At 40.8% G+C, this 25805-nt stretch overlaps 1 protein-coding gene across 2 annotated transcripts in view; it reads left to right on the forward strand.

The window, feature by feature from the left end:
* The first annotated feature begins 5892 nt into the window (after window positions 1-5892).
* LOC125901638 (collagen alpha-1(XI) chain-like) overlaps window positions 5893-25805 on the forward strand; it is a 103366-nt gene continuing 83453 nt past the window's right edge. Inside the window, exons 1-4 of one of the 2 annotated variants that reach the window (XR_007451004.1) lie at window positions 5893-6243; window positions 13834-13998; window positions 17082-17295; window positions 18727-18889. Coding sequence is in view for 1 of the 2 variants with exons in the window: in XM_049597388.1 (XP_049453345.1) it covers window positions 6129-6243; window positions 13834-13998; window positions 17082-17295; window positions 18727-18889 (657 nt within the window). In the remaining variant the exon portion in view is untranslated. The remainder of the gene's footprint in view (window positions 6244-13833; window positions 13999-17081; window positions 17296-18726; window positions 18890-25805) is intronic. The other variant, XM_049597388.1, reaches the window with a different exon arrangement.

The raw sequence follows: 25805 nt of genomic DNA on the forward strand, positions 1-25805 counted from the left end.
CATTCCCATGAAAGTTGCTCAGTGGCAAATGAAAGCAAAAATAGTTCAACTGCCACGAATAAAATTACCCATGTGATTGGCACTGCTTCAGAACTGTGCAGTCCATAAAGCAGGCGCACTAGAGATATCTGTCTGCCGAGCCAGCTACTTCTGGTTTAGCGCTCCATTAACTTGAATGGTGATAAAATTATGCAGCTATTCTAGACTTTCTGATTGTTATCAAACTGAATGGATTAAATCTCAATAGTGAAACGAGTCATTTCGCAGACCTTGTGATGCTCAAAAAAATGATTTACTGATTTACACATGTCCCTTTTGCCATGTAGGTCAATGGGAAAAAGTCTTTTTTGGGCCACAGGGCATCACGTGACCGTGTAGATACACCATTTGATCACTACAAAAATTGGCTTCAAAGCCCGGTGGCTGAGTGGCTAACCTCCGCCTGTTGAGTGGCAAACCTCCGGTTAGCCCTCTGCTACCTTGGATGGAGATAAAAATGATTAAATCGTGCGGCTCCTCTAGGCTTTCAAAATGTTATCATATGGAAGATCAAACTGTAATTGTAAGAACAAGTCATATCATGAGGGCTGTGACTCTCAAAAAATGTATCCCTTCTCCTTTGCCATGTAAGCCTATGGGGAAAAGACTTTTTGGACCCCAAGGCATCACTGACTCAAACGTTGTAATTCCCTGTTTGGCCACTATGTAAACATGGCTTCAATGCCTGGCGCTGTTTCCTGGGGTCTTGTTTATGGTGTTAGCATATAGCTTGGGGTGTTCAAAGACTTGTGCAGTAGTCTGTCTATGTTTCAGAGGATTTGTCCTTTTCATTAAGTTTACAGTAAAGGAACATCAGAGACAGTGTCCATACTGTGTAGAAAAGAGACCAATATTGTAAAACACAGGTGCCAGTAATGATGACTCCTCTGGTATTGTGTCGGCCGTTTCTTTTCTCTTCTCTTCACTCTGTCAGTGTGTAGTACAGCAAGTGTCGACCCTGCAGTATATGACGTGGTGACCTTACAACATTTAAAAGTGAAAGCACACCTTGCCATCTCTTAGCAAACGCCTACTAGGTGAGGCTGTCTGGGTACCACATGCACCGATAATAAGCATGCCCAGACAAACATACATTCCACTCGGTGGTTATGTGGTCTGCAGTGTCTAGTATGCATCCCTCTCCACCCCCAAGCCACACGCTGCCTTCTAGCTTTGTAATTCATGATGACGAGGAACTTTTGAGGTTACGTGTAGTTGTGAGCTGGTGGAGGACATCTGAGATCAGAAGACCTGGGTGACACTTTGTTCTTACTGCAGCTGTTTTGGCATACTGATGAAGGGAACCATCACTCAGCTAGAGACATGGGATCAAGGCTTGACTGTCATGTGGGTGAAGTTACTTTGAGCACCCACTGAATTTTGATGTGCTCTGGAATTACTGATACCAAGCAAATGAAAAGAGCCATCAATGAGGTGTTATAAGGAGTGTCATGAGGAAATGCTGTCGTACATTTAGTTAAAAGATGGTTCTTGGACAGTGGCTACGGTTACATGATGGCTTCTCATTTGGAATGAAATGAATCTGAATGAAATCATTCGGAATTAAAGTGTTTCCAGGTAGTTTACATGGGAAATATTCATTCTGAATGAGGGTTTACATGGGAGATCAGTTCAATCGCCTTAATTCAGGTCTGCGCAAGATTTGGGGTAGGGAAGGTTTCTGATTGGGTAGGGGGCAGGGCGGATGTTACGTGTTTATGTTTACTGGAAGAAAACACTGTAGTCCTCGCTCCGGATAACAAGATGATTGACGACGCCATTCTTAGTGCCTTTTCGGGCGTGTTTTGCTTATATTCTTAAAGCAGCAGTACGACAACAACCTTGTTCTGCTAATGCTTCATCTGTTGAGCAGGAGAAGGGAGGCAGAAGACCGTGCTGTGGCGAATGGAAACCGGTGAGTGCAACGAGTCCGACTGCTCTAGCTCAGTCCGTTGCTATGCAGCCTGTTGCTATGCGCGCTATATACGTCATCGCACCAGAAGGGCAAGGAAACGAGCATGCGCAGAAAGACCGGAATGAACTTAAAGAGGAATGAGTGTATACATGCACACAAAATTCTTTCATTCGGAATGACAAACGGAATAAACCACCCCCTTTAATCGGATTTAATTTTCAATCGGAATGACCATTTTTCAATCGGAATGACCGTTTACATGACCACTTTTAATTGGAATGGCCGTTCATTCCGATTAAAAGTGGAATTAAACTGTCCATGTAAACGTACTGACTGTGTAGTGCCTGAATCAGACTGAATGTACAGACATATAGAAAATGGCCAGTTGTGCATTTGAGAGAACTCTGTGTCCTAAACTCCTGAACTCAAGTGACTGTAAATCTGCAGAGAGGTGTGTCAGTCTACCGTTTCTGGAAAGCAGTGAGAAGAATTTTATTCTGAAACTTGAAAGCACTTAGATTAAAAGCTGCCTCCAATAGAAAAACACAGCCACAAGGCAACGTTTTCAAGACATTTTTGTTTTTATAGCTGCTCTGGGCTCAACCATGGAGGGAGTAGAGACTTATTATAGAATAATTATACAATGTCATCTTGGCACACATTGGCAGTAAATGCATCAGTTGTAATCATATGCTTCCAACTACAAAGAGGGCAACTCCAAAGTCAAGTCTTCCTGAAAATTGTAGAGTGTCCCAGAAGACAAGAATCTATAAGGAGTCTCTGGATGCCTGTCAGTACATTTTGTCAGCTGTCCGAGTCTTGTTTGAAAAGAAAACTGAACACTGTAGTTTCGGTTGTCCAGATTTCCTCTCTGCCAGCACAGGACAGCTTGTCAAATTAAACCAAACATTTTGGGCCACGGTCCCAGAAGCAACATGAACAAGAGGTTCTGACATTTTCTGCCAAACAACTTGAAACCAAATGACAAAAAAAAAACGCCAACTATGTGCCAGACAACCAAAAAGCACAGCCAGGCTGCATTCAAGAAGGTTTCTTTTATTGCTGAGCAAGCACAAGGTCATCACATTGAGTCATAAATGAACGATGCCAACCGTTCAGACAGTCCAACGTCACAAAATTAACCTCATTCAGTCCCGTCTAACATTTTAACAGTGATTCCTTTCTGGTTGTCTTTTCTTTTTTGAGTATAATTTGAAAAAAAAGTGCATACCATTCAATGGGTCATTTCCTCCAAGGCATTTGCTCCAACAGTGAGAATAAAACGTTTTTACACTAACGGTCAATTTTAGTGTCTTGATCGTATGTTTTTAGTCACACTATCTGCATTTTTAGCCACACTATGTTAATCAGACTTTAGTCAAGACTTTAATATGTCAACAACGGATTACCATAAACTTTTGTGAAGACATTCATGGTCCCCAGAGGATGAAGCTGACTGACTGATGATCCCCTGACTTTTCCTCTAGCACCATCAGTATGTCAAATTTTTGCACTTATCCTGTAACATGTCATAACATCTACTAGATGGATTACTATAGAATTTCAAAGTCATGGATCCCAGATGACTCAATGACTTTGGTGATACCCTGACTTTTCCCTCTGAAAAAACATTTGGATGGATTGCAATGAAATGCGGGCACAGACAGAAATGTCTTCCTCAGGATGAATTGTGATAATGTTCGTGAATCCTTGACTTTTCTACTAGCTTCACCATCAGGTGGAATTTTTTTTTCTAACTTTTTGGGTTATGGTTAAATGCATTCACTGTTGCTTTGGATAAAAGCGTTAGCTAAAAAAAAGTAATGTAAATGTCTCTAACACTTTGAACACCTGCAAAACAACCATTTTCACTTGTAGCCTACATTGCGTTTAGTGCTAATAAGAAAATCTTAGCATGCTAACATGTTAACCTAAGACGCTGAATATAATGAACATTCTACCTGCTAAACATTTGCATGTTAGCATTGTCAGCGTGATGTTAGCATACCAACATTTCAAAGCATGGCTGTGCCTTTGTACAGCCTCTCAGAGCTGCTAGCATGGTTGTAGACTCTACTGGACACAGAAGACCCGCGACATGCACCGATTTTCACGGAGCACTGTCCACTTTCTTTAGTCCCCCATGTTAACCAGTTAGGCTGTTTATACAGGGCGTGCTGCGACCCCAAGCTCTGTAGCTGGCTTGTGATTTCCGGTCATAGTTTTGGGTGTGGTCTAGTTTTCCCTAGTTTTTACACAGGTTACAAGTGAATCTGGCAAAAAAAACCACGCTGATTTTCTAATTTGTGCGATATAAAGGATAAAAATATATTTGATATAAATTATCTGATTGTGATAAATGATAAAATGTGCATCGCAGGCTCCACATATTAGTAAGTTGCGTCTAAACAGAGCGAGAGAGATGAGCAGACTTACACAAACTCTATGTGTGATTAAAAGAAAGCAGAGGAGCAGAATCTCTTGCTGACTGGTGCAGCAAAATGCACTTCTGGAGAGGCGAGGCAACTGCTGACAGGTGGCTGCACAACAGTCATCAAGGCGCTTCTGCGTTCAGTGTAAACATTGTGTTAGTCGTGTTTTACACTGGCAGGCAATCTGTTGCCGTGATATGTTTACCTTGATCACAAGTTTTTATTTTTGTCAGCACACTGGTTCAGAGAGAGTCGTCAACTGTAAAATGAAAAGTTCCCAGTTTGCATCTTCAGTCAGATGTGAAAGTCAGAGGAACCTAACTCAGCAGCTGCCACCAACGTGCCCATTGGCAAGATGTCTTCTTCGTCCAGCAGAGTTGCATCATGGCCAACAGTAGAAGACTGTGGTTTTACAAAGTTGCAACCATATGCGGATGTGTTTAAATATGCAAATGCTCAGCACATTTCCCTGAGTAAACAAATGTTCAAAAAGTGCATGATCCTAATAAATCAGACCCCTAGTCCTGCATAACCCTGGAGTCTAAAACAACTAATCAGAACCTCACTTACACGCACAACAGCATCAGGCCTTATTTTGAAAGGAAGTCCAGGCGTGCAGCCATTAATCTACATTCTAAATACCTAATCCCTATTATTCATTGTCCAAACTGTTATTATTTAAGTTGTCACACCTGCACAGGCTGTGCTAAATGTTTGCCTCAGCCTACTAAATGTCTGCTAACCCCCTGGTTCTAATTTCTGCCTTGTGATAAAACACGTAAACACTGACAAATTTTCCGAAATGTGGTTTGGGTTTGTGTGACAACTGCTGCCATTGCGCTGTTAAAGCCGTCTTTCATCGGTGCACAAGGAAAACCCAATCAAGGGGAGCACTCTATAGCTACCACCTGTGATTCCACTCTTTGTTCCAGCCATCTTTAACCATTAATTATTTTCAGGCCTCAGGAGTCCTGCTGTCCAAGAAAAAACAAACAGGAAAAAAAAACCAACACTCTGAGGGCTCCTTGAGGAAACTCCTAGAGTCTGGCTTTTATTTTATCCATTGGCCCCATGTAGAAGCTATTCAGGCTCTTTTCACATTCTTAGACTTTCAGGAAACCTCTAAAATAACAGCTCCACCCCGCCACTTAATTTGCGTTTAGTGTTTTGCTTTTACTTCTTCTGTGTCTGCTCCATTCTTAAAAGCTCATTTCTTTATAGTAAAGTTGGGACTTTATTTGTCTTTAAATCTCCTTAAGGTTGTAAAATAAACGTGCCAGAGTGCTTCTAGGATAGTGGGATCAGTATCTTCAGCCTTCTCCACTGTGTCCTGTAATTAGGTTGCACTGGGATGAAGTGATGCTCCGCTTGATGCTGTTGCAAAGGGGGCGGGTCCCGAGACAACTTTCCCGACTGGTGATTTGATGAACGGAGGATTTTCCACTGTCAGTATCTTCCAGTCGGTTCAGGTTCAGCGTTGCGGCGTTTGTCCAGCCTCCTGACGGTGCGCAACTCTCAGGGAAGCAGAGTGCTTTGCGCTTTTTTTCATGAAAGCCCTTCACCATCAGTCTGAGAGCTGGGCTTAAGGGGGAGCGGATCTGAAGGGCCCAGTCTGGCTGTGAGAGACATCCTTAGGCTTTCACACATGGCGCTGTAGTATAAGCACACTTTTTGTGGATTGTGGAAGGGACCGAGTTTGATTTAAAAGTCGCCCGTTTTCTGTAAAGCCGCGGGCGCTCATCATGGAGGTGCAAAGGTGGACCACCAGGTGGAAAACGAAACGGTGGCTATGGGATTCAACGCTAATCGCTGTGGTCACATTAAGTTTAATCCTACAAGCTGCCAATGTCAGAGCAGGTAAGAAGACGCACGTTACTCCACGGCGTAGTCACTGTGCCAACTCCAGGGCATCCCGGACAGCTTGAGAGCGTCCTGCAGGCTGGCGGACAGCCCATAGGTGATAGTGGGCTTAGGTGGAAGCCAGCCATCGTTCATCAACTTAATTTTACTAGACTGCCAATTACTTGTTGTCAAAGTCACCATAAATCAGTATGCAAATCTTTCCAACTGCTCAGTAGACCTGTCCACCTTTTTATATATTCGAGGCATTTTATCCTCTGATGATGACTCTTGTTTTTTAAAGTTTATTTTGAGTGACACCAAACTGAGCCCATATCATATGACCTCACGTGGCTGCACCCAAGTTTCCAGTAACTTTAAAGGGGTTCACCGTATCACCACGGTTGCGTCTCTAAGCTTTGTTGATGGCTTTGGAGTTAAAACTTAAACTGTGTGCGCTAACTACATAGTGTTAATGTGTCCAAATTCATATTGTGATATGAGCTTTATTCTTGACACAGACTAGCAGAGACGCAGCAATCCTCCAGTTCCCTCTGAGTATCTAAGTAGGTAGAGTCTGGCATCCAGGTGTGGTCAGCGAGGTGAGGCTGACAGTGCTGATTTCGTCTTGACACAAATACTCTGGTGGTCCGCGTAAAATAAAAAAAGTGCGTAAAAATGACCACTGTGCTTATTGGCTGCGAAAAAACTGTGATTTACACACTGCCGTATCATTTTTGAAAGCTAATGTTATCACAGGGAAAAAAAGGTGCTTGGCAGCACCACTGGAAACCATCTGAGGTTTTACGCATAACTTTTACGCACGACTTTTTGCCGATATAACTAGTAGCCCACGTATTGTGCATTAAGGTTTTCCAAAATATTTGTGAAGTAAGAGCCTAATAGTTAAATCAGATTAATAAAAGGCATAAAATTTGAAGTTTTTTTTTTTTTTTAAAGTGTCTAATAAGCTGTCAGCTGCCTTGCTGTCAGCAAGTTTACTACAGTTTACTGTAGCACAATGTAACTTGAGACATATACTGTAGGTTTTGTTATTAATATGCAGAAAGTTTATATAATACACTGGGCACAACACTGTGGAATTCTGGGAGTGAAATTCATATTCTGGCCTGAAGGATCACCATCTTTCCACATTATCCGGGCTCCCTACTAAGTCCAAGAAGGGGCGTTGATGGAAAAAAGAAAAAAAATCTGGAGTATTTTCTTTGCTTTAGAAACATATGTGGGTCACATTAACTGCTTCTTTTATATTTCCTTCGTCTGTGAAGTTAGAGACATCTATGCTGTGCTGGGGCTTTAGCTGGGATGAATTTGTGTGTGTCATAGTTGTATTTGGATTTGAGTTGCTTTTTAATATTTGTGGTTTTGACGTCAGATCAATTATCATGCGGCCTTTCAAAAAAAATGCCTTATTGTAGCAGAGCCATAATCCTAACAGATATAAAGTCATTTAAGAAAGTTTATATGGCGTCATGGAAAGGTTAATCAGAAACTAATATACAATAGTTGTTGATTTGTTTAATGTATCGCATCCTGTCTAGACATTTCCTCTCTTAAGTCCCACCCCGTCTTGAACCATTAGCATCCACTGTTTTGACTGTACAAGCCCTCTGATACATAAAGAAATCATTCAGCAGTGGGCAAATTGCAGAGCTGCCTCAAAAATGAAAGATTATAAAAGCAAATACCACAGTGGCATGGCTTGCCCGTTGCCCATCTTCCCTCACTCTGACTGATATTTAAACTAACCATAATTGCATGATGTGCTAGCAAACATTTACAGGCTTTCCAATGTACTTTAATTGCCGCCTGTTGCTGCCAACTCTCAGTCGAAGTCAGTGACACAAAAAAGACCGACAAGACATCCCAAGATGCTGCCACGAGACCGCAGAGACATTAAGTCAGAGTGTCACGGATTGAAAAGTTAATCACAAGTCTAAACTTAAACATCAAGCTGTATGGCACTGATGAGTTATGAGATTGCTGGAAATTTTGACGATACAGCTGAAAATGGTATTTTAATGTGCGAGGGTCTGCCGGTGAAATTGCTTTAATGATTTTTAGAGGTTTCTCCTGTCACTACATGCTTCACTGCCTCAGGGGAAATGGCACTCCTTTGTCATGTTAGTAGCTTGTTAACATGGCAGATAGTATATCACAAGTCCCCGACAGCAGACAGGAAGATGTGTCATTAAATATGAGAGAGACTGACAAATTACCCCTCAGACAAGACTGTGATTAGTCTGAAGCTGCTTTGGTACCTTTAGCATGAGAGAACCGTCTTCTCTCTTATGTGGTTTTCATCCTTATCATTAGAATATGGTTTATTTCTTTTTAAGGTTGGAAGATGGGTGTCTGCTGAGAGTATAGCAAGCTGGCTCCTAGGAGGCCCAAAAGCATTTAAAAAGCTATGCCTATTCATTTGGGGTCTTTAATGGTTTTGGGATATTGCCTGTTTTTCAGGGCTTCTGTGAAGCGATGGTTGTGGAAGGAGAGGGGCTGAAGAGTCGGGGGTGCGGGTGGGCGGGTGTGTGTGTGGGGTGGGGGGGGGAGGGGGGTGCGGGGGTTCCTGGCCAATTCAGCACATCTGGAATATATGAGGCCTTGAGGTATGCAGTAATGCAGAAAGGCATTCTGAAACTCACAAAGAGACCTTTACTCTAAGCTTTCTTTTTTTCTTTTTTCAAGAACCAGTAGCTCTTTACTTGGGACAATATTCAGAAGAGCTACAGACTATTTTCTTTTTTATGAGGCATTCGGTGTGAGGTTTTAAACTTGGTGTTTGCCTCACATTTGTATTTTATTCTGTCTGTGTTCCAGCCAGAAGTCAGTCTTCAGGACAAAACAAACCCTGTGTCTGCTAAATTGAACTTTGTTCAGTGTCAGTCATAACACCTATTTTTTTTTTAAAAAAAAAAAACCTCCATCTAGTCTACTGTTACTGTCTACTAGTTACTGTGGGACTGAATTAAATAGAAATCAAAAGAAAAGACAGTCTGATTTCCCCACAGTGCAGCCTGCCAGATGCTTATACTCTTAGCAATTTAAATTCATGAACTGTGGCATCGGCTGATCTGGACCCATATCAGCATAAACGACTCCAGTCCTTTTCATCACTTAAAGAGGAGATCTGCACAACCTCAAGTGAGCTTAAACTCGAGACACGATCCCCGAGCATGTGCTCAAATCAAGCGGGTTTGATTCACCACTCAAGCTGTTATTTTTCTGGTCACAGGAGAAGTAGCTACAGGGATGGGGCCTTCTCCATTTAGTCTCATGTATGTTTTAGTTAGGAGGGGGGTTGGGGGGTGAGGGGGTTACAGGGAGTGGTGCCAGTGCCATAATGGGTTCAGCATGTGGACTTAAAGCTCCACCCATCAGACCCCCTCCTGGTCACTTAAAGCGAACAGGAACTGCATAATCAGCATTTCCTGGCTTCACGTGCCACATGACTTAAAGAAACAGAAAATGTAAACAGGCGTATATTTTATAATAAAATTCCTTTCAGTATAAATTGATGTTGAAATGTTTAGTCATGAGGCATTATGGTAAAGTATGGTAAACGTACACTAATGCACTTTAGGTTGACGGTTTGCATGAAAGGAAAGAACATATGGTTCCTCCATTGATGGGGGGAAAAAGGGTAAAAACACTATATTCTATAACATTATTATTCTATAACTTTAAATGATATCCTCACCACCAATGTATGCTCATTTGCTTTATCTACATCTCTTGACCAAACTTTCTGTCTGTTTCATGCAGTTTTTTGCAGTAGTACAGGGCAAATAAGGGTATTTCCTGTGTTGTGATTTTCAAGAAAGTCCTCTGTCTGATCCCTTTAAAGGCTTTCCCACAATGCTTGCAAGCCACTATCAAACACATGCATCTCAAATTTTTTTTCAAGAAAGGGAGATTTCACATTAAGCCTGCTATCTGCCATTCCTTTAAGGCCTTATCTTCCCAGTGAGATTTTAAGCCGACCAGTCAGACATTGTTTATCATTGCTGGGCCTTTTGAAGAGGACACATCCTGCCTCTTGACTCACTGAAAAGACCCATGAATAATATGATGTCTGGACATGGTTGTGCTAGGGTTTTTTTTTCCCTGCTGTGGTTTTTTGCAACAGTTAAACAAGTAGCAGTTAATACTTGGGTTGCACTGAGTTTGGTTTGGAGTGGAAATTGAGCTGTTAGTCATTTTATTAATTCATTGCATTGGACCTTTAGCTTTTCAAATTCCCCTCTTGGTTGGGTCAAATAGTTTCTTGCCAGTTTGTTGATTCAAATTTTCATCTCGCCAATACATAGTGCAGAACTGATGTGCGGTCTTAAAATCTTTGTTTTGATTTGAGTATATTAACACTACAACAGTGAAGACATGTTATTACATGTGGTGAATCTCTTTTGAAATTACAAGGCAGCAACTGTTACACCAGTTGTGGTCTGTAATTTGCTTTGAATGAGTGCCAGCTTGTTATTAGCAATTAAAACGCCAACTTTAATTCAGAACACCCCACACTAACATGCTAGCAAACTTAGAATAGATACCTCTGTGTGACTGACACTATTGAGTCTTCATATCTCTTCTCTACAATGATTCTTGTCACACTACATGTTGGCATTTGCCATTATCCTGTAATTGTGGTTTTTGGCCACTATAGGCCCGTTTCCACTGAAGAAGTCCCTGGTACTATTTGGGGGGCAGGAACTACTACAGGAACGTCCTCTTACTCGGCCCTCTCAACCGCTGTGTCTCCACTGAGAGAGTGGAGTACGAGGAAGGTAATCGTTGTGCGACCATTTTGGCCGGGGGACGTAGGGACGCCATTAGCCGATAGCGATGTCTGTAATAACTCACTAAATGGCCCGTGAAGAAAATATTTTTTCGAGCGGATGTCTTAGTTACAACGTGATTGAGCTAAATGGAGTAGTTTCATGTCGTATCCGACAATGGGAGGCTTTTAACAGATGACGTCCTGATGTTAGCTTTGATGCTGCTGTTAGCTGATGCTTTCTAGACATTGTGATTTCCCATAACTGAATAAATACCACACATATCAACACAAAACTGCTTTGCTAGCTCAATCATGTTGTAACTAAGATATCCGCTGGAAAAAAATATTTTTTTCACGGGCCATTTAGTGAGGTTTTTTTTACATGGTGGCGGAAGCTATATGAACGAGCTATCCCTCGTCTGCTGAGTTTTAAAAATGCTGGCTATTTTGTTGCTTTCTGTTGTCGTCACATCCCTCCTTGAGTATATCCAATCAGCACCAAGTAAACCCCAAGCCCAACCCAGGAGTCTTTTGGGGCCGTTCTGAGTACCTACCCCGAGGCAGGGACTTGTTTAGCCCCCCGTAAAAGTTCCGGAACTCTGTCCTTCGGGGGTGGTTCCTGCGGTGGAGACACGCACCAACGGCCCCGGCCCCGTAAAATTACCCCGAAGTTCCTGCAGTGGAAACGGGCCTAGTGGCTGGTGGTAAGCTAAAGTTGCTCGAGAAATTTAGGTTTGAAATACATAACAGCTGCTTATAAACACTAGAGTTAGACTAATAATTTGCCCGGCTAATATATTTATTCACCAATAAGTAAAACATTGTCATACAGAAATGCCAAATGTAGGTCTGAGGTAGGTTCTCCAACTGTAAAATGTCCAGGGCTGCACAATTTATCGAAATATTATGGAAATCGCAATATGGCCAAGTGCAATATCCACATTGCAGGAGCTGCAAGTTTCTGGTAATGGTCAAATGTGTCACAGCATATCATTATAAATGAAGCATTGTGGAGCTACAGAGATGCCCCAGCTTACAAATGTTCTTCAAGACATACGGAAACATGCTTGGTTGGTACAGACCTCAGCTAAAATCACATCATCATCATTTTTAAGTATGTTGTAGTTGAAATTAAATGCAACAATTGCATTCCGGTCCATTCCACTATCTGTTAAAATAATAGCAGTATGATTTTTTTTATTGCATATTGTGCAGCCCTAAAAATGTCCCACTCAGTACGCATGAAAAACTAACGGAAAAACGAACAATTATAGGATTCGCATCAAGACTTTCACACTTTTTTAGTGTAGACCTCAAAAACCCACTTTTGGTTGGCCCAAAATAAACTCATCACATCCATTGTTTTCATAGAGACAGATGGCAGTGTTGCAATACTGTGTATGAATATTACAGTGAGTTGGTCACTTAAGTTGACACTGCAAAGTGAAGATGGTAACAACCTCCTGTGTGAGCCACCCTGTCACAGTCACCACATTGAAAATTTGTTCAAACCTCGAATAAACAGCCTCATCTCACTGTATACTTTTAAGCCCACGTAACCTCAGGCAGACATTAAATCACAGACGGCGTGCTGTATGTCATCACCTCTGTTTATATGCTAGCCCTAAAGCATACCCTATTAGGCTTCTTGAAATTCCCCCATAATCACACTGTAACCAATTATGCCTGGAGGAATGGGAGAGATAGAGGTTTAAGAGACAAACATTTACAGAATGGGAAATAAGCATCTCAGGAGTGAAGGTCGAGTTAGACAATTACTGGGGAGAGCAGAAATGAGAAACTGTTTATGACTGCACTGCACAGTAGTTATAAACCTGAGCACCAGGTCCATTGATAGAAAAGAGTCTAGTAGGGTTAAGAAGCTTGTAAAGCTGCCCCCCCTCTGCGATCTCCGTATCCCAAAGACCCAGTGATCAGCAGCATTGAGTTTTATCATCCCATAGATGCTGAGGCTTTTGGCCGTGGGGGTAACTGTGGAGTTGAGGAGGGGGGCCAATTACCTCCGCTGAATGGTTACCAACATTTTTACAGCTCCTCTGACAAGGTAGCTCATAAAGCAACAACTGGTCAGACTGACAGCCAACAGTCCCTACACAGGCAAGGGGTGTAATGGGTGTAAATGTTGACTTATCATCAAAATGCCAGGTCCTATAAGATTTTCAGTTAAGTGATGAAATACGCTCACAGTGTACTGTAAAATTACATGCCATGTACACTCATCCATCAACTTAAACATACTTATTTAGATCGTAATGTTGCACGCATTTATTTTTTATTAGATTTCTATAAGATTAAGTTAATTTAATTTATATTGTTGCAGTATATGCAGCGAATACACCTTTGGCAGTTGATGCGTGTTCATTTTCTGTGCACATGATGCACTGTGTTTCCAGCAGACTGAGAATTTACTTCTACATTTAGGAGTTGACTGAGAAACATCACATTTACAAGCTGATTTATGATTAGGAAAGTCATGTTTTTTATCCAAGCAACTGCACATGTATGCAGCATCATAGACAGGTCTTCAAACAATCTATACTTTGAGCTGCGTTTCCACATATACCTTTGAAAGTATCAATACATTTAAAGTACAAGAAGCAAAACCCCTTAAAACTTCTTCTCAGGTGGGAACAAAGCTATTTGAGTGTCCCACCCAAAAATGGAACATTGACTTGGCACTTCGGACAAATGCATTCCCCTAGTAGCTCGTTGCCAAGCAAGTGTTATGAAATGGTTGCTGCCCAAGTATCCTTGGAAAATGAAATCAATTCTCTGTTCTGCCTCCACAGCCGAACCAGTAGATGTACTCAAGGCTCTTGACTTCCAGAGCTCTCCTGAAGGAGTAAAGAAAACAACAGGCTACTGCACAGTCCGGAGAGGATCCAAACCCGACGTTGCTTACAGAGTGGGAAAGCAGGCTCAGATCAGCGCTCCAACCAAACAGCTCTTCCCAGGTAACCTCATTCCTCACTCATCACACATCACATGTATTTATACTGAAGCTGAACCAGGCAACAATAGAAAATGTATCTCACAAAAGCAGTAACAATACAATAACTGATTTAGATGTAAACTGCACATAGCATTTACCAGCTAATGGTTTTGTTATGCTTTGTACCAAAGAACACCAAAGATATGAAAAGAGGCTAAAGACGTAATGTTGGTGAGTGTAGCATTTCATGAGGATCACTTGTGCACTGTTGTTCAGGAGATAGTTTGCATTGTATTTTGTCATCTGTCCCTTTAAATTTACACTTTGATCTAACATTTGAATTTTATTTGGGCAAATTTCATAGAATTAAAGTATCTCAGAGATGGATGATGTCACCATTTGTTGCGATGTCATGGGTGCGCTTTTGTATAAAGTCTTGAAAATGCAGCTTTTACACAGGGATGTTTGGACATCTCATTGTAAAATAAGTTATCCAGCTTTTAAATAAGACTAAAACTGCAGCCATGGCTCTGTGAGACTTCCCATAGGCGCAGTGCTGCTTTAAGCTTAATGCTAACGTTGGCATGCTAACAGTGACAAAGCTGATGTTAAGAAGGTATACTGTTAGGTGTTCAACATGTTTTTGGAATTTTAGCATGCTATCGTTAACTAATTATACGAAGCAAAACTATACACGAAACTGAGGCTGATAGCAACGTCATGAGTTTTGCAGGAATTTGGTCACAAACCAAAGTTGAGATATTTCAGTCAAGACCAAAGAAGTAGAACGACCCACCAGCAGGTCGACAGATCAACATTGTCATCCTTAGAGCCAGAAATTTTATGCCTACTCAAACAAATAATTGTCTGGATAAAAATGAAACAGATGCTTTTGTTTACTGTCTTGAACCACTTAATGGCAACAATAAAAACATCTTCAAGATATTTAAATTTCACAATAAAACAGCAAAAAAAATGATGTAATGAGTAATGAAACCCTTCACTACAAACACCTGTCTTCGAAAATGTGGAGCAGACTCTCGGCAGTTATTTTCTAGAAGATGCATCGACTGCATTGGTGTTTCAGAAGGCTCCAACAGCCCATAGGGGATGAGACTCACTCAGCACATGTGTATGAAATGTCATGTAAACATATGAATCAAGTAAGAAGAGCAACACCAGATTTTTGTTATTGGATCTTTGAGGGAAACCTACAATTTATTACAGCAAATCAATGGGAGGAATATTTCTTTTGATGCTTTGTGGACTGATCTTGTCAATAAAGTATCTTTCCTCAAGTTTGATTGCTGGCAGACTGCAGTGTGCTGTGTTTGGCTGATGCAGTGAAATGTAGCAGGGTTTTCATACTGAGTGCGCATTGCCTGACTCAAAATCTGCTGCCCGGCTGTTTGTGAGAAATAAAGCCATATTTATTTTATTAGGAAGGAGTCCACTCAGGGAAACAAAAAAGCTATTTGACTGTCTAACCATTTGGTTCGCTACTTTCTTACACAGCACTACTCATAAGCTAATCCAGAAATTGAATAATGAGCTGTAGGGGACAAGACTTCTGTCATCGCTGATGGCTGAAGAAAACCAATGAGCTGTTGACAGATGTCAATTTCCAACATTGTTAGTTGCTTTATTTCCCTCGCTGAAATATGAAATGTACTGTATTTAAGCACAAATAAAAAGCATATATAATAATGAAGTTCACATCCATTGGGGGCCAGTTTATTTTTTATTACAAGGGCAAAGTGTGGAAGCAGCCCCCAATTGCTTACTTACTTAAAACTAACTTGGCAAGAAAGTGCATAGAAATTTATTAGCTGTGGGCTGTTGGATAAATTATGCCAGTATGTGTTTGTGTTTTTTCAGTTTGGCTTGATGTCAAAGAATAAAAAAAACAGCACGAAATAGTGTGAGGTATTAGAAAAAACGTCTGTGATTTTTGGCGTGAACTGCCAGCACACCTTACACTTTCAGTAACGGAAATTTGAAGACTGTAATGAAGCTCGAGAGGTGAGATGTTGCAGGTGCCATGGAAGCAAAGTGTCAAAATGTCCCCAGCCAGAATAAGTGGGCTTTTATTTGATCGGGATTAGTTATTTTGTCGTTGAACCCAGCTATTATGGTTTTAAAAAATATGACATTTGTTTGAGTATTTACAGCCCTTGTAAAATTATTGTGGCTACATCACCACTATTAAGTCCTTTCAGGGGATGCCAAGGTCTCTTTCAGCTTCCTTAATAAACACTGCTCCAGGTCCAGTTGTCTAGACGCTGAGGTTTAATGTGAGGGGAGAAAGTAAGAGAACTAATAAACTTGCTTATTTTTCAATTTAGTGACAACGCAATTGCCTTTGTCATAGGCGTAGATGTTGGAGGGGTCTCAGGGGACCCTTCGGCCTCAATATAAATAACATACACATTTGTCCCCTACAGGAAAAACATGTAAGTAGCAGAAGACCTCTGCTTAAACCTACTTATTATACCATAAATTGATGCAGAAAAAGCACAGACTGGTGCATAACAATTTACCAGAATGCAGGACGTTAAGTGTCTGATGCTCCAAATTTTCTTGCGAAGGACCCCAAACCCCCTTATTTAGATGTGTCCCCCCAATGTGGAAACAAAACCTACGCCCTTGGCCCTTGTAAAGACATCAGTAGAAGATACTTGAATAAATGAAAGGTCATAAGGTGAAATGTAGTCTTGTTTTCTGGCTTTACTTTCACTACACACTGTGAGAGAGTGGTATCAATCTTCTTATCTGATCTCTACAACAATATGCGCCTTACCGTAAATGACGAACTACTCGTCCAACTTAAAGACGGAAGGTAAACCTTTCTGCAGCATCCTCAGAAATGAAGTAAATGTTCCTACCCCAGCTACCCCACAACAGCCATTCAATTAAATTTAATTAAAAGTGCTGTGGTTACACTGGGAAGTTCCCCCTGTGGGTAATTGTATGAATCTAAAGCAGAGCAATGCTGTTAAAAAGCCTCTGACAAAAAATGTGCAGTTACCCAGATTTTATAGCCACATATCTGGTGGTCCTTACTAACATACCAACCTACATGGCTGCTGCTTGTTCAACTTTCAGGAGGAGTCTTCCCGGAAGATTTCTCCATCCTGTTTACCATCAAGCCCAAGGCTGGCCTCCAGTCCTTCCTGCTGTCCGTGTACAACCAGCAAGGCATCCAGCAGCTCGGCGTGGAGGTGGGCCGTGCCCCCGTCTTCCTGTATGAGGACCAGCATGGCAAGCCTGCCCCAGAGGAGTACCCCCTGTTCCGCTCCATCAACCTTGCTGACGGCAAGTAAGTGACTGACTGCTTCTCAAGAGGGCCTGAACATGTTGGGTCAGATGTGGGTGGTGGGTTTTTATATCCCCTGGATTTTTGCTGGTCTGTGTCCCATTTCCATTGCTCAATGTAAAAGCTCAATTTTGTTGTGAAGCTTATGTGATTGGCTCAAGAGCAAAGCAGCATATTTTGGGGCCCATCTTGAGCGCTTTATCAAAATTTATAGGTTGTGTTTTATGCTAAACAAAACCAATCTGCTTAACGTATTTTCTCAAGCTTTCAGAATATAGTTAACTATTCGAGCCTGCTAAACTGACACACTGCTCTGAGGATTTATTACCGTCTTGTGTTTGTTCAGTCATTAAAACCATATGGAACAAGTCAGACAGTATGGCAAATAAATTGCTGGCAGCAATTTGATGACAGCCTTTTCTTTCCCAGATTATTTACAGCAGTTGTATACTGACATGCAGTAATGGGCAGGGTCTTCATAATCTCCATAGCTGCCCAGTGACATTGACACAAATGACTGTTAAAAGTTGCCATCAATCATTTGTACGAATGCTTACAGAAATGATTCCATGCATGGCTGTTTGTCTGTAATAGATTATATGGGGAATATAAACATTACAGTGTAAATATACAGCAGTCATTTCCAATTTTGCTAATCTAAGGAGTTTGTAGTAGTGTCCAGTTAACACATTTTGACCCTCTCCAAATTTATACTGACATATCTGCCTCTGTATTGAAGGACAAACCCATGTAAAAGCAGTCATTTATTAGATATTAGTGTGATCTTTAAATTTATTGGGTTTGCTCAGGCTTTTTCTGATTATTTCTGGTATACTGTTTCACCAAATTTAAATGTATATTTCACTGCAAACTCAAAGGTATGGAAACTGTAGACATTCAAGGGAATTGGCAGACAAGTTGGAAAACACACTCACTAGCTTTCGTGCCAAGAGTAAGTTGAAAAGTTGATGCCACTCATGCTTGTACGATACATATAAAGCAATAGCCAGCCGACAGTTAGCTTAACATGAAGTCTGGACCCAGAAGCAAACAGTTTACCTGGCTCTGTTTAAAAAATAAAAATAAATTGTCGTTTTTATATGAGATATATTGTTTTCATTGGTGAGCTTTAGCGCCATTAGTAGGCAGATATTGTTGCTATCAGACGGAGCCAAGCTAACGGTTCTCAACTGCTTGCAATCTTAACGTTAAGCTAAGCTAGGCTAATTAGCTGCTAGCTGCTTTATATTTGACGTACAGATATCACAGTAGTAACCTATTTGTCTTCTCATCTAAATCTTGTCAAGAAAGTGTTCCCAAAATGTCACACTATTTCTTTAAAGATAAACTGTGACAATTTTTTGAAAGGATAGGAAGTACCAGAGTGTTTTGGTATGTATTTCTGACCCCTCATTTTTCTCACCTGCTGCACAGATGGCATCGTGTCGCCATCAGCGTGGAGAAGAAGAGTGTCACCATCATCGTGGACTGTAAGAAGAAGGTGACCCGACCCCTCGCCAGAAGCGACCAGGCCGTTATCAACACAGAAGGCATTACTGTCTTTGGCACCAGAATCCTGGATGAGGAAGTCTTTGAGGTAAGGCGGCCATTTTGAATCACTCTTCATCTGGATTACGCTTGCTGCATTGTGACTATGGAGTGAATAGGTTTAAAGGAAGCACTCAGAAGCACTTATTTGCTTTTTTGTCAAGAGTTAGAGTGGATGAGAAGATGGATGCCATGCTCACATTTGTGCTTTGAAGTATTTATTAAGAGCCAGGAGGCAATTAGCTTGGGTTAGCATTAAGAGTGGAAGCAGGAGGAAACGCCTAAGATGGCCTCACTGCACCCGGCCATGACCACCGAGACATTTCCCATGAAACCACAACTTGTCATTTTCACTTTTCTGTTTGTGCACTGATTAATCATATTAGATGCTGCTGTGTTGGCAGGAATATTTTTGAACTTTGAAGAGAGTCATGCCAGTCCTGTCTTCATGCTAAGCTTGAATCAACGCATGAGATTGCTGATAATCTTTTCATCCAAATGTTGGCAAGAAAGCGAATGAATTGAACTGTCAAAGGCTATATTATCCTTGTTATTACCATCCAATAGTTCTTGCCGTCTTGGAAAGATACAACACAATTCACCTCTGACATTTAAATCTATTATAAGAATCTGCTTCACGATGTCTCCATCATCTCCACACAAGTGTCTTTCCAAAATATAATGCAGACATTTGCCACTAGATTGAAGTGATTATGTTTTGAGGGAGTTTGGAAAGCTTACTGAGATGCCAGCGATTTCTCCATTCTGGTTAAGTGCGGATGTAATCGAAAGCATATTGTGAATCTTGCTCTCAATGAATCTCATTTACCATTGTGAAAAGGGACAATTTTAGTGTCTAATACTTTAAGTCCAAACGCTTTGAGGCCAGACATTTTATTTGTCTTTCATTAACTTGTGCATACAGTAAATGGTGAATTTTATTGGCCAGAACAACAATATTGGCTTTGTGTACTTGGCAAGAGTCGTGGGCAATGTCTGTGGAAAGGCTACTTGCACAGTGTGTTGTTCAAAGGGTTTTTTTGTTTCTCAGCACTGGTTTGGATTTGTTTGAATAGCTGACTTATTAAAAAAGAAGCCCGAGGTCTATTAGGCCTCAGTTGGTTATATTGGACAGTGTGTTATTTAAGAGCCATGACTTTTCTTATTATTTGCGAGATTATTTTACATTATTTCCTCAATATTTGTGTCTATCAGGGCTCAGAATTGAAATTCACAGCTCATTGTGAGGTGTTGATTATGAAATGGAGGTCCTAGCTACTAGGTTTAGCACAGGTAACTGTGAGCTGAGTGGAAAATGTGAGCTGAATGCTAGCTCCAAAGACAATAGCCTCTCTTTGATGTCTGCATGTGGAATGCTTGCTAAGTAGAACAGCCTGCAAAATGTTTGCCTCCAGGTCAGAGATGACTTTCCACAGAGGAGCCACTTGGAAACGGGATCCCACCCTTCTTCAGTGATAGGTTTTTGGCAAGCAGATCACATTGCTAGATATAGAGGTTTAACGTATAGACAAGTTGAGGCCATGATAACAAGAGTCAGTGCAGTTTCCAGCAGTATGTTTTGACATTTAACATTTACTATTGTATTAAAGTACAATGAGCACACTCAGATTAAATTAGTTTTATAACATGAGTGAAAGCCACAGTGATTAGAGTTGGGATTGTAATTAAGGTAATTGAGAGTTGAGTGGAGTGGAGTGGAGCCTAGCACTTTCACCAAGCCCTTTCTATTTTTAATGCTGGTTTAAGACCAGCCATTTGGCTTTTGTGAGTGCTCTTTGTTTGAACGAATTTAACACTAAATGGTATTGAATTACAGAGTAATTTGTTTTGTTCACTTTTTAAAAACCTAGAGAAGAGAGAACGATTCCTTTTGTCCCAAGGGTTGAGCTTTTTTTGCAGTTTCCAAGGTGGTTTTAATCAGCGTATCACACAAAAAAAATGTTGTGGTGGCCCAGCTAGAAATTCATCCATATCTAAAACTGTAATTATTTCCACTTCAAGTTTGATAACCCTAGATTTGTTGATTGCAAACTGGCTACTTGTGGACACACACTGCTCTGCTATTGGCAAACATCCTTACAGGCCATAAGGGTCTTGGCGATATACTATAGATTTCTACAGATAAAAACAAGTTTCTAAAGCAAGCCATGTGTTCAGAATTGTTGCTTATGGAATACTTAGGCATTTATTCTACAGCTGTTATAGGTATACTATAATTAGTATACATTGGAGGCTATGGGACCTTTGGAACAATTCTTGCTGCAGTATCTACTGTAGATAAACTAAAAAATGTTAATTCATTGGGTTCTTAGAACTTTGATCCAGCTTCAACGCATAGGTGTAGTTAATTAAGCTTTGCTGTATAATGTATAATGAGATACAACATGTTTGTGAGCTTCAGAGGTTTTATAGCCGTATTTTTGAACAGTTAACAGAGACAGGGTATTTGTTTCTCCTGGCGCAACCTCCACATTTAATGCATTGAAATATGAGTGGTATTTAACTTTTTATACAATTCTGTTACACCCCAAAATGCTTCATTTTGATTAAATTTAGCATGCATATTTTTAGTCCCCAGAGGATAGATCCCAATCAGGGTTGGAAATTAGCACCAGCCACCTGCCAAATGTTGGTAAACTATGGAAGCGGCTGCTAGATTTGCTTCACTCGTCAGCCAAAAGAAACAATGGTATCTGTTGAGTGGTTGCTGGATTTTGGAATCCACCAGCCAGTTCATGTCCAACCCTGATCCCAATAGGCGTTTTTGGACCAAACAGTTGGGGAGTCCCTTAGAGCAGTGGTTCCCAACTGGTGGGTCATGGGCCAAAAGTGGGTCACAGGTCCTTACTAAATGGACTGCAAGTGACTCACTTTATTTTGAATTACTGTGAATTTCCAGCACAGAGCTTTTATTTTTAAGTGCCATTTCCTGCTGTAGAGTGAGTGACTAACAGACAGCTACTAGACAGAGACCGCAGACTAGCTCAAATGCAAGTATGTACCCTGTGGCTGGGCCAGTTGGGAACCACTGCCTCAGAGGAACTGTCCATTGAGGAGCTTCCCCGAGAACTACGTACCTTCAAGGGCTTTTTTTCTGTTTGCATTCACCCCACCAATAACATCACAAAGTGACATAAGCCGACTGACTGCTGTTATAGCAATGTCACTTTCGCTTTGACTAGTCTAAATTGCATTTTATTTTCCCTGTCACATATATGATCAGTAAAGTCAGAACTTCATCATCGGTTCATTTGTCAGAGCTGTTCTCTGTGTTTTGCGTTGTCTGTTGTTTACAAGGCTAAGGTTTTTTAAAATGGCGCATGCTGGTCTTGCATTGGCTCATGTGTTTGACCGGTAAGCCTTTTGTCATTCAAGGTTCCTGAACAGTAGTTTGAAATGGAAGCTAAAAAAGTTCTTCAAAATGGCGTTTTAAGAACTACGATCGTTCTTGACATATTAAAAAGGTTAGTTCTTAGAACTACTAAAAAAACCCAATGATTATATTGATATTTGACCTCCATCTGCCACCATTATAAACCAAAACTTTGATAATGTATCTTAAAAATTGAATTGCCAGATTTCCATGGAATTTTCTGTGGTCATTTGTGATGGTCATGTTCTTATGGCTCGCACTATAGCTATAGGCAAATGCAAATCTCTTAGCTCTGAAAATTAACATACCCTAACCTTGGCATTAGTTATTTTCTTGCCTTTGTAAATGAATCCAACAAAAAGCAAACCTTTACTCTGGCTATGCCTCCATTGGGTTATCTGAAGAATTTTGGATTCACAGTTATGAGAAAGTATCTCAGAAATTGTGGCTGTTGAGCATAGCAAGCCTGAGCTTCCCAACTTTGGAGCCATTCCACAGTTTAATTACTGAGGCTGGCTGTGAGCTTTCTCACTAAAACAGCTTTGAGCTGCGAGCACATGGCTACCTTACTGCAGTAGATTGCATAAGCAGGTGTCAAAGCTGGAAGCACAGGGGAGAGCGAAGGCTTGGGGAAAATATGATCAGTGTGTGCTTAGTCTTGGCTCAGATTGCACAGCTGTTTAAAAGATATGCTCACTGACTGGGCGTCCAAATGCCTTTTTTTCCCCCTTTCTCCTGCTTTTTCTTCTTTTAAATAAAAGCCACACGATATTTGAATCATCTCTCATTTTTATGCAAATCCATTTTTCAGACTTTAGGGTGGGATTCTTTGTTTGTGCCGTGTGCCAGACTGTGTGTTTACGTGTGTGTGTTGTTTCATACGTGCATGCATGTATAAAAATGTGTGTCTGTGAGAAGGCGAAGATAGTTTGTTTATGTGTCTGTCATTACTGCACCGTAGATCGTTCCAAAACGCTGTCCCTCAAGCAGGACAGTCTTTGGCAGGGGAATCTAACAAGGCTCTGATGGGCTCTAAGCTTTAAAGTGAATCATTGTTTATGGTTGAGTTGGCAGGAAGAGAAACGCTCTGACTGTTTCTCATCTGCTTCAGTCACTTTTCATCCTCCAGCACTCGTCACAAAATGTTTTGGTTTGGGTTGTGTCATAGGAATATAGTAATTAATTCACATTTGTTCGAGTGTTGCTGTTACTGAAAAGGCCATCAGTCACTGATATTTTCAACTTGTAATAATATGAACAAACAGAAGACTTTAACCTGTCTTTGTCAAAGTGTACCTGTATCTGACCTCCTTGTCCCCTGTACTGTAACCCTCACTAACTGGTCCTAGCCCAGCCAGGAAGTAATGGACCCAAGGTGCTTCTTAAAAACTTTTGCTGATGGAAAAGAGCAGAGCAAGGAAAAAGAGACAGAGAGAGAGAGAAGTGAAGAAAGGGCAGGCAGGCAGACAAGCAAGCAGATGGTTCAAACAGTTCAACAGTTTTGTGAGCTACTGGCAGACGAAATGTTTTAATATTCGAAGGGTGCAAGACATTCGTATGCCTCCAGTGCTTGAAAAGAAACTTTATCCTTGTGCTGACCACAAAGGCTGCATTTGATAAAACACTGGGAGAAATCAGGGAGAGTATTATACATTTTTTCCTCCTCTCTGCTTCTTGGTTAATTGTTGTCCTTGTACAGTTTTGAAATTCCATCTGTCTATTTGCTCTTTCAAGATGTTCTCCCAGCTCAGAGTTTGGAAAAGCAGGCTTTTGAAATGATAGAGAAAGTGCAGAAGTAAGTTATGGTTATAAGAGATACTGCAAGTTTGCATGATGTGCATTTTAAAAGCAGAAACATCTGCAAGAGACTGTTGATTTGAGCGGTTGTAGTCTGCATGGCTTCTGAGCTGGCCGCATCTGGCTGATGATGGGTCAGTGTGACAGGCAGGTTACAGTGACACCCCTAAAGGTTTCCTCTGAACTATTTCTTTGATAGAAATAAGTTTCTGTGAAAGTTTTTGCTGCAAGGTGTGTAGTGTCTCAGTGTTGCAGTATTAAGAACTGTCCTTTCATTCATTTATTTATTTATTCATGTTAAGACCTCATTCAGTTGACCTTTGAGGCCAGATGAAATCCTGATGTCATGAAAGGATGCTGCTAGTAACTAGTAGAAAGTCTGTAAAGTAAAAATTTATCACACAAATGTAGAATTTGTGATCACGGCACACTTTTATCTCCAGCCACTGCATGCGTTTGTGTTTTACTGGGTCAGACTGCAGATGCTCTGGGCATACTTCCAAATGTGTGTTCCAGGTGCATTAATATCCTCCAGCTGTTCCCTGCAGGCAAAGTGACCTGCTGCACCTGGACGCAGACAAAAACCTTTCAACCACCTAATTACGCACTTAAATGTTGTTCTGTAAGCATTAGTGGAAACTACGTGTCATTATTTAACAATGTACAGTAGGGCTGTAAAGTGGGATTATTTTGTCATCAATTGATTTGCCAATTTTGTCCATAAAATAGTAAAAAAATTCCAAGTATAATTTCTCAGAGCCCGAGATGACGTCTTCAAATGTCTCATTTTGTCCAACCAACTGTTCAAAACCCAAATATGTTCAATTGATAGAGAACAGAATAGTTGCATATTACTTTTTTGTGTCTTATTTGGCTACATCTAAGTGTGAGCTATTGCTTTCACAGATTGTCCTGCTATTGCTTTCGGTACAAGCACAGTTATGTGAATTTATTCAGGGATTGCAACTATGTCCCCCAAATTTTTTTCACATGTAAAACTGCTGCTGTAATTTGTAAGCCTCCTCAGGCAGCACATCATCCCAGGATTTGTACCGCTTTAAGTCATACATGGTTAAAGAAATGTGTTAGGATGATGGTTAAAGCTACAGTTGGTAATTTTTATAAAATTACCTTTTTGTCGCATTTGCTAAAACTGTCACTATATGCACACAGTATTACATGGGACAGGAATAGGGATGTCCCGATCATCGGCCGCCAATATTAGCAAAAAACGATCCAGGTTTTCTGGCCAGCCCAGCGCTCTGCGATTCAAGCAGTCCATTCCAGTGATCTCTTACTATCAATCCACCAGGCCAGCATGCAGACACACATGGAGGGAAGGGTAGGAAGAGTAGCAGTCAATTTAGTTAACTGACTATTTGTTTTCTGCTCTGTTTTTTTGAGAGTGATATTTTTATTTGTTTTACACTCCTGCTGTTTAAGTAAAGAGCACTGATGGCATTGTTTTGGGCACAATTAGTGAAACTGGAGCCATGGATGGACTATTGCTTGTTTAAACAGGCTGAGACTGACACTACAAAAATAACTGAAAAGGAAAGACTGCAATGTTTGTTAAATGCCAACAATGTCTTGTGGTGTTAATCTATTTTTTATTTGTTAGGGGGCCAAAGCACAAGTGTGTGGAGTCTTGCTGCTATTTTAATTTCAGTGTTAGACATTTTAAAGATTTCTTGTGTTGATTTATTTTCTATTTATTAAGGGGCCAAAGCAGCCAAAGCAAACCAGCTATATTTTTTATTTAATGTTAATGTTC

The sequence above is a fragment of the Epinephelus fuscoguttatus genome, linkage group LG15 (assembly GCF_011397635.1).
Source record: "Epinephelus fuscoguttatus linkage group LG15, E.fuscoguttatus.final_Chr_v1".
Classification (NCBI taxonomy): Eukaryota; Metazoa; Chordata; class Actinopteri; order Perciformes; family Serranidae; genus Epinephelus; species Epinephelus fuscoguttatus.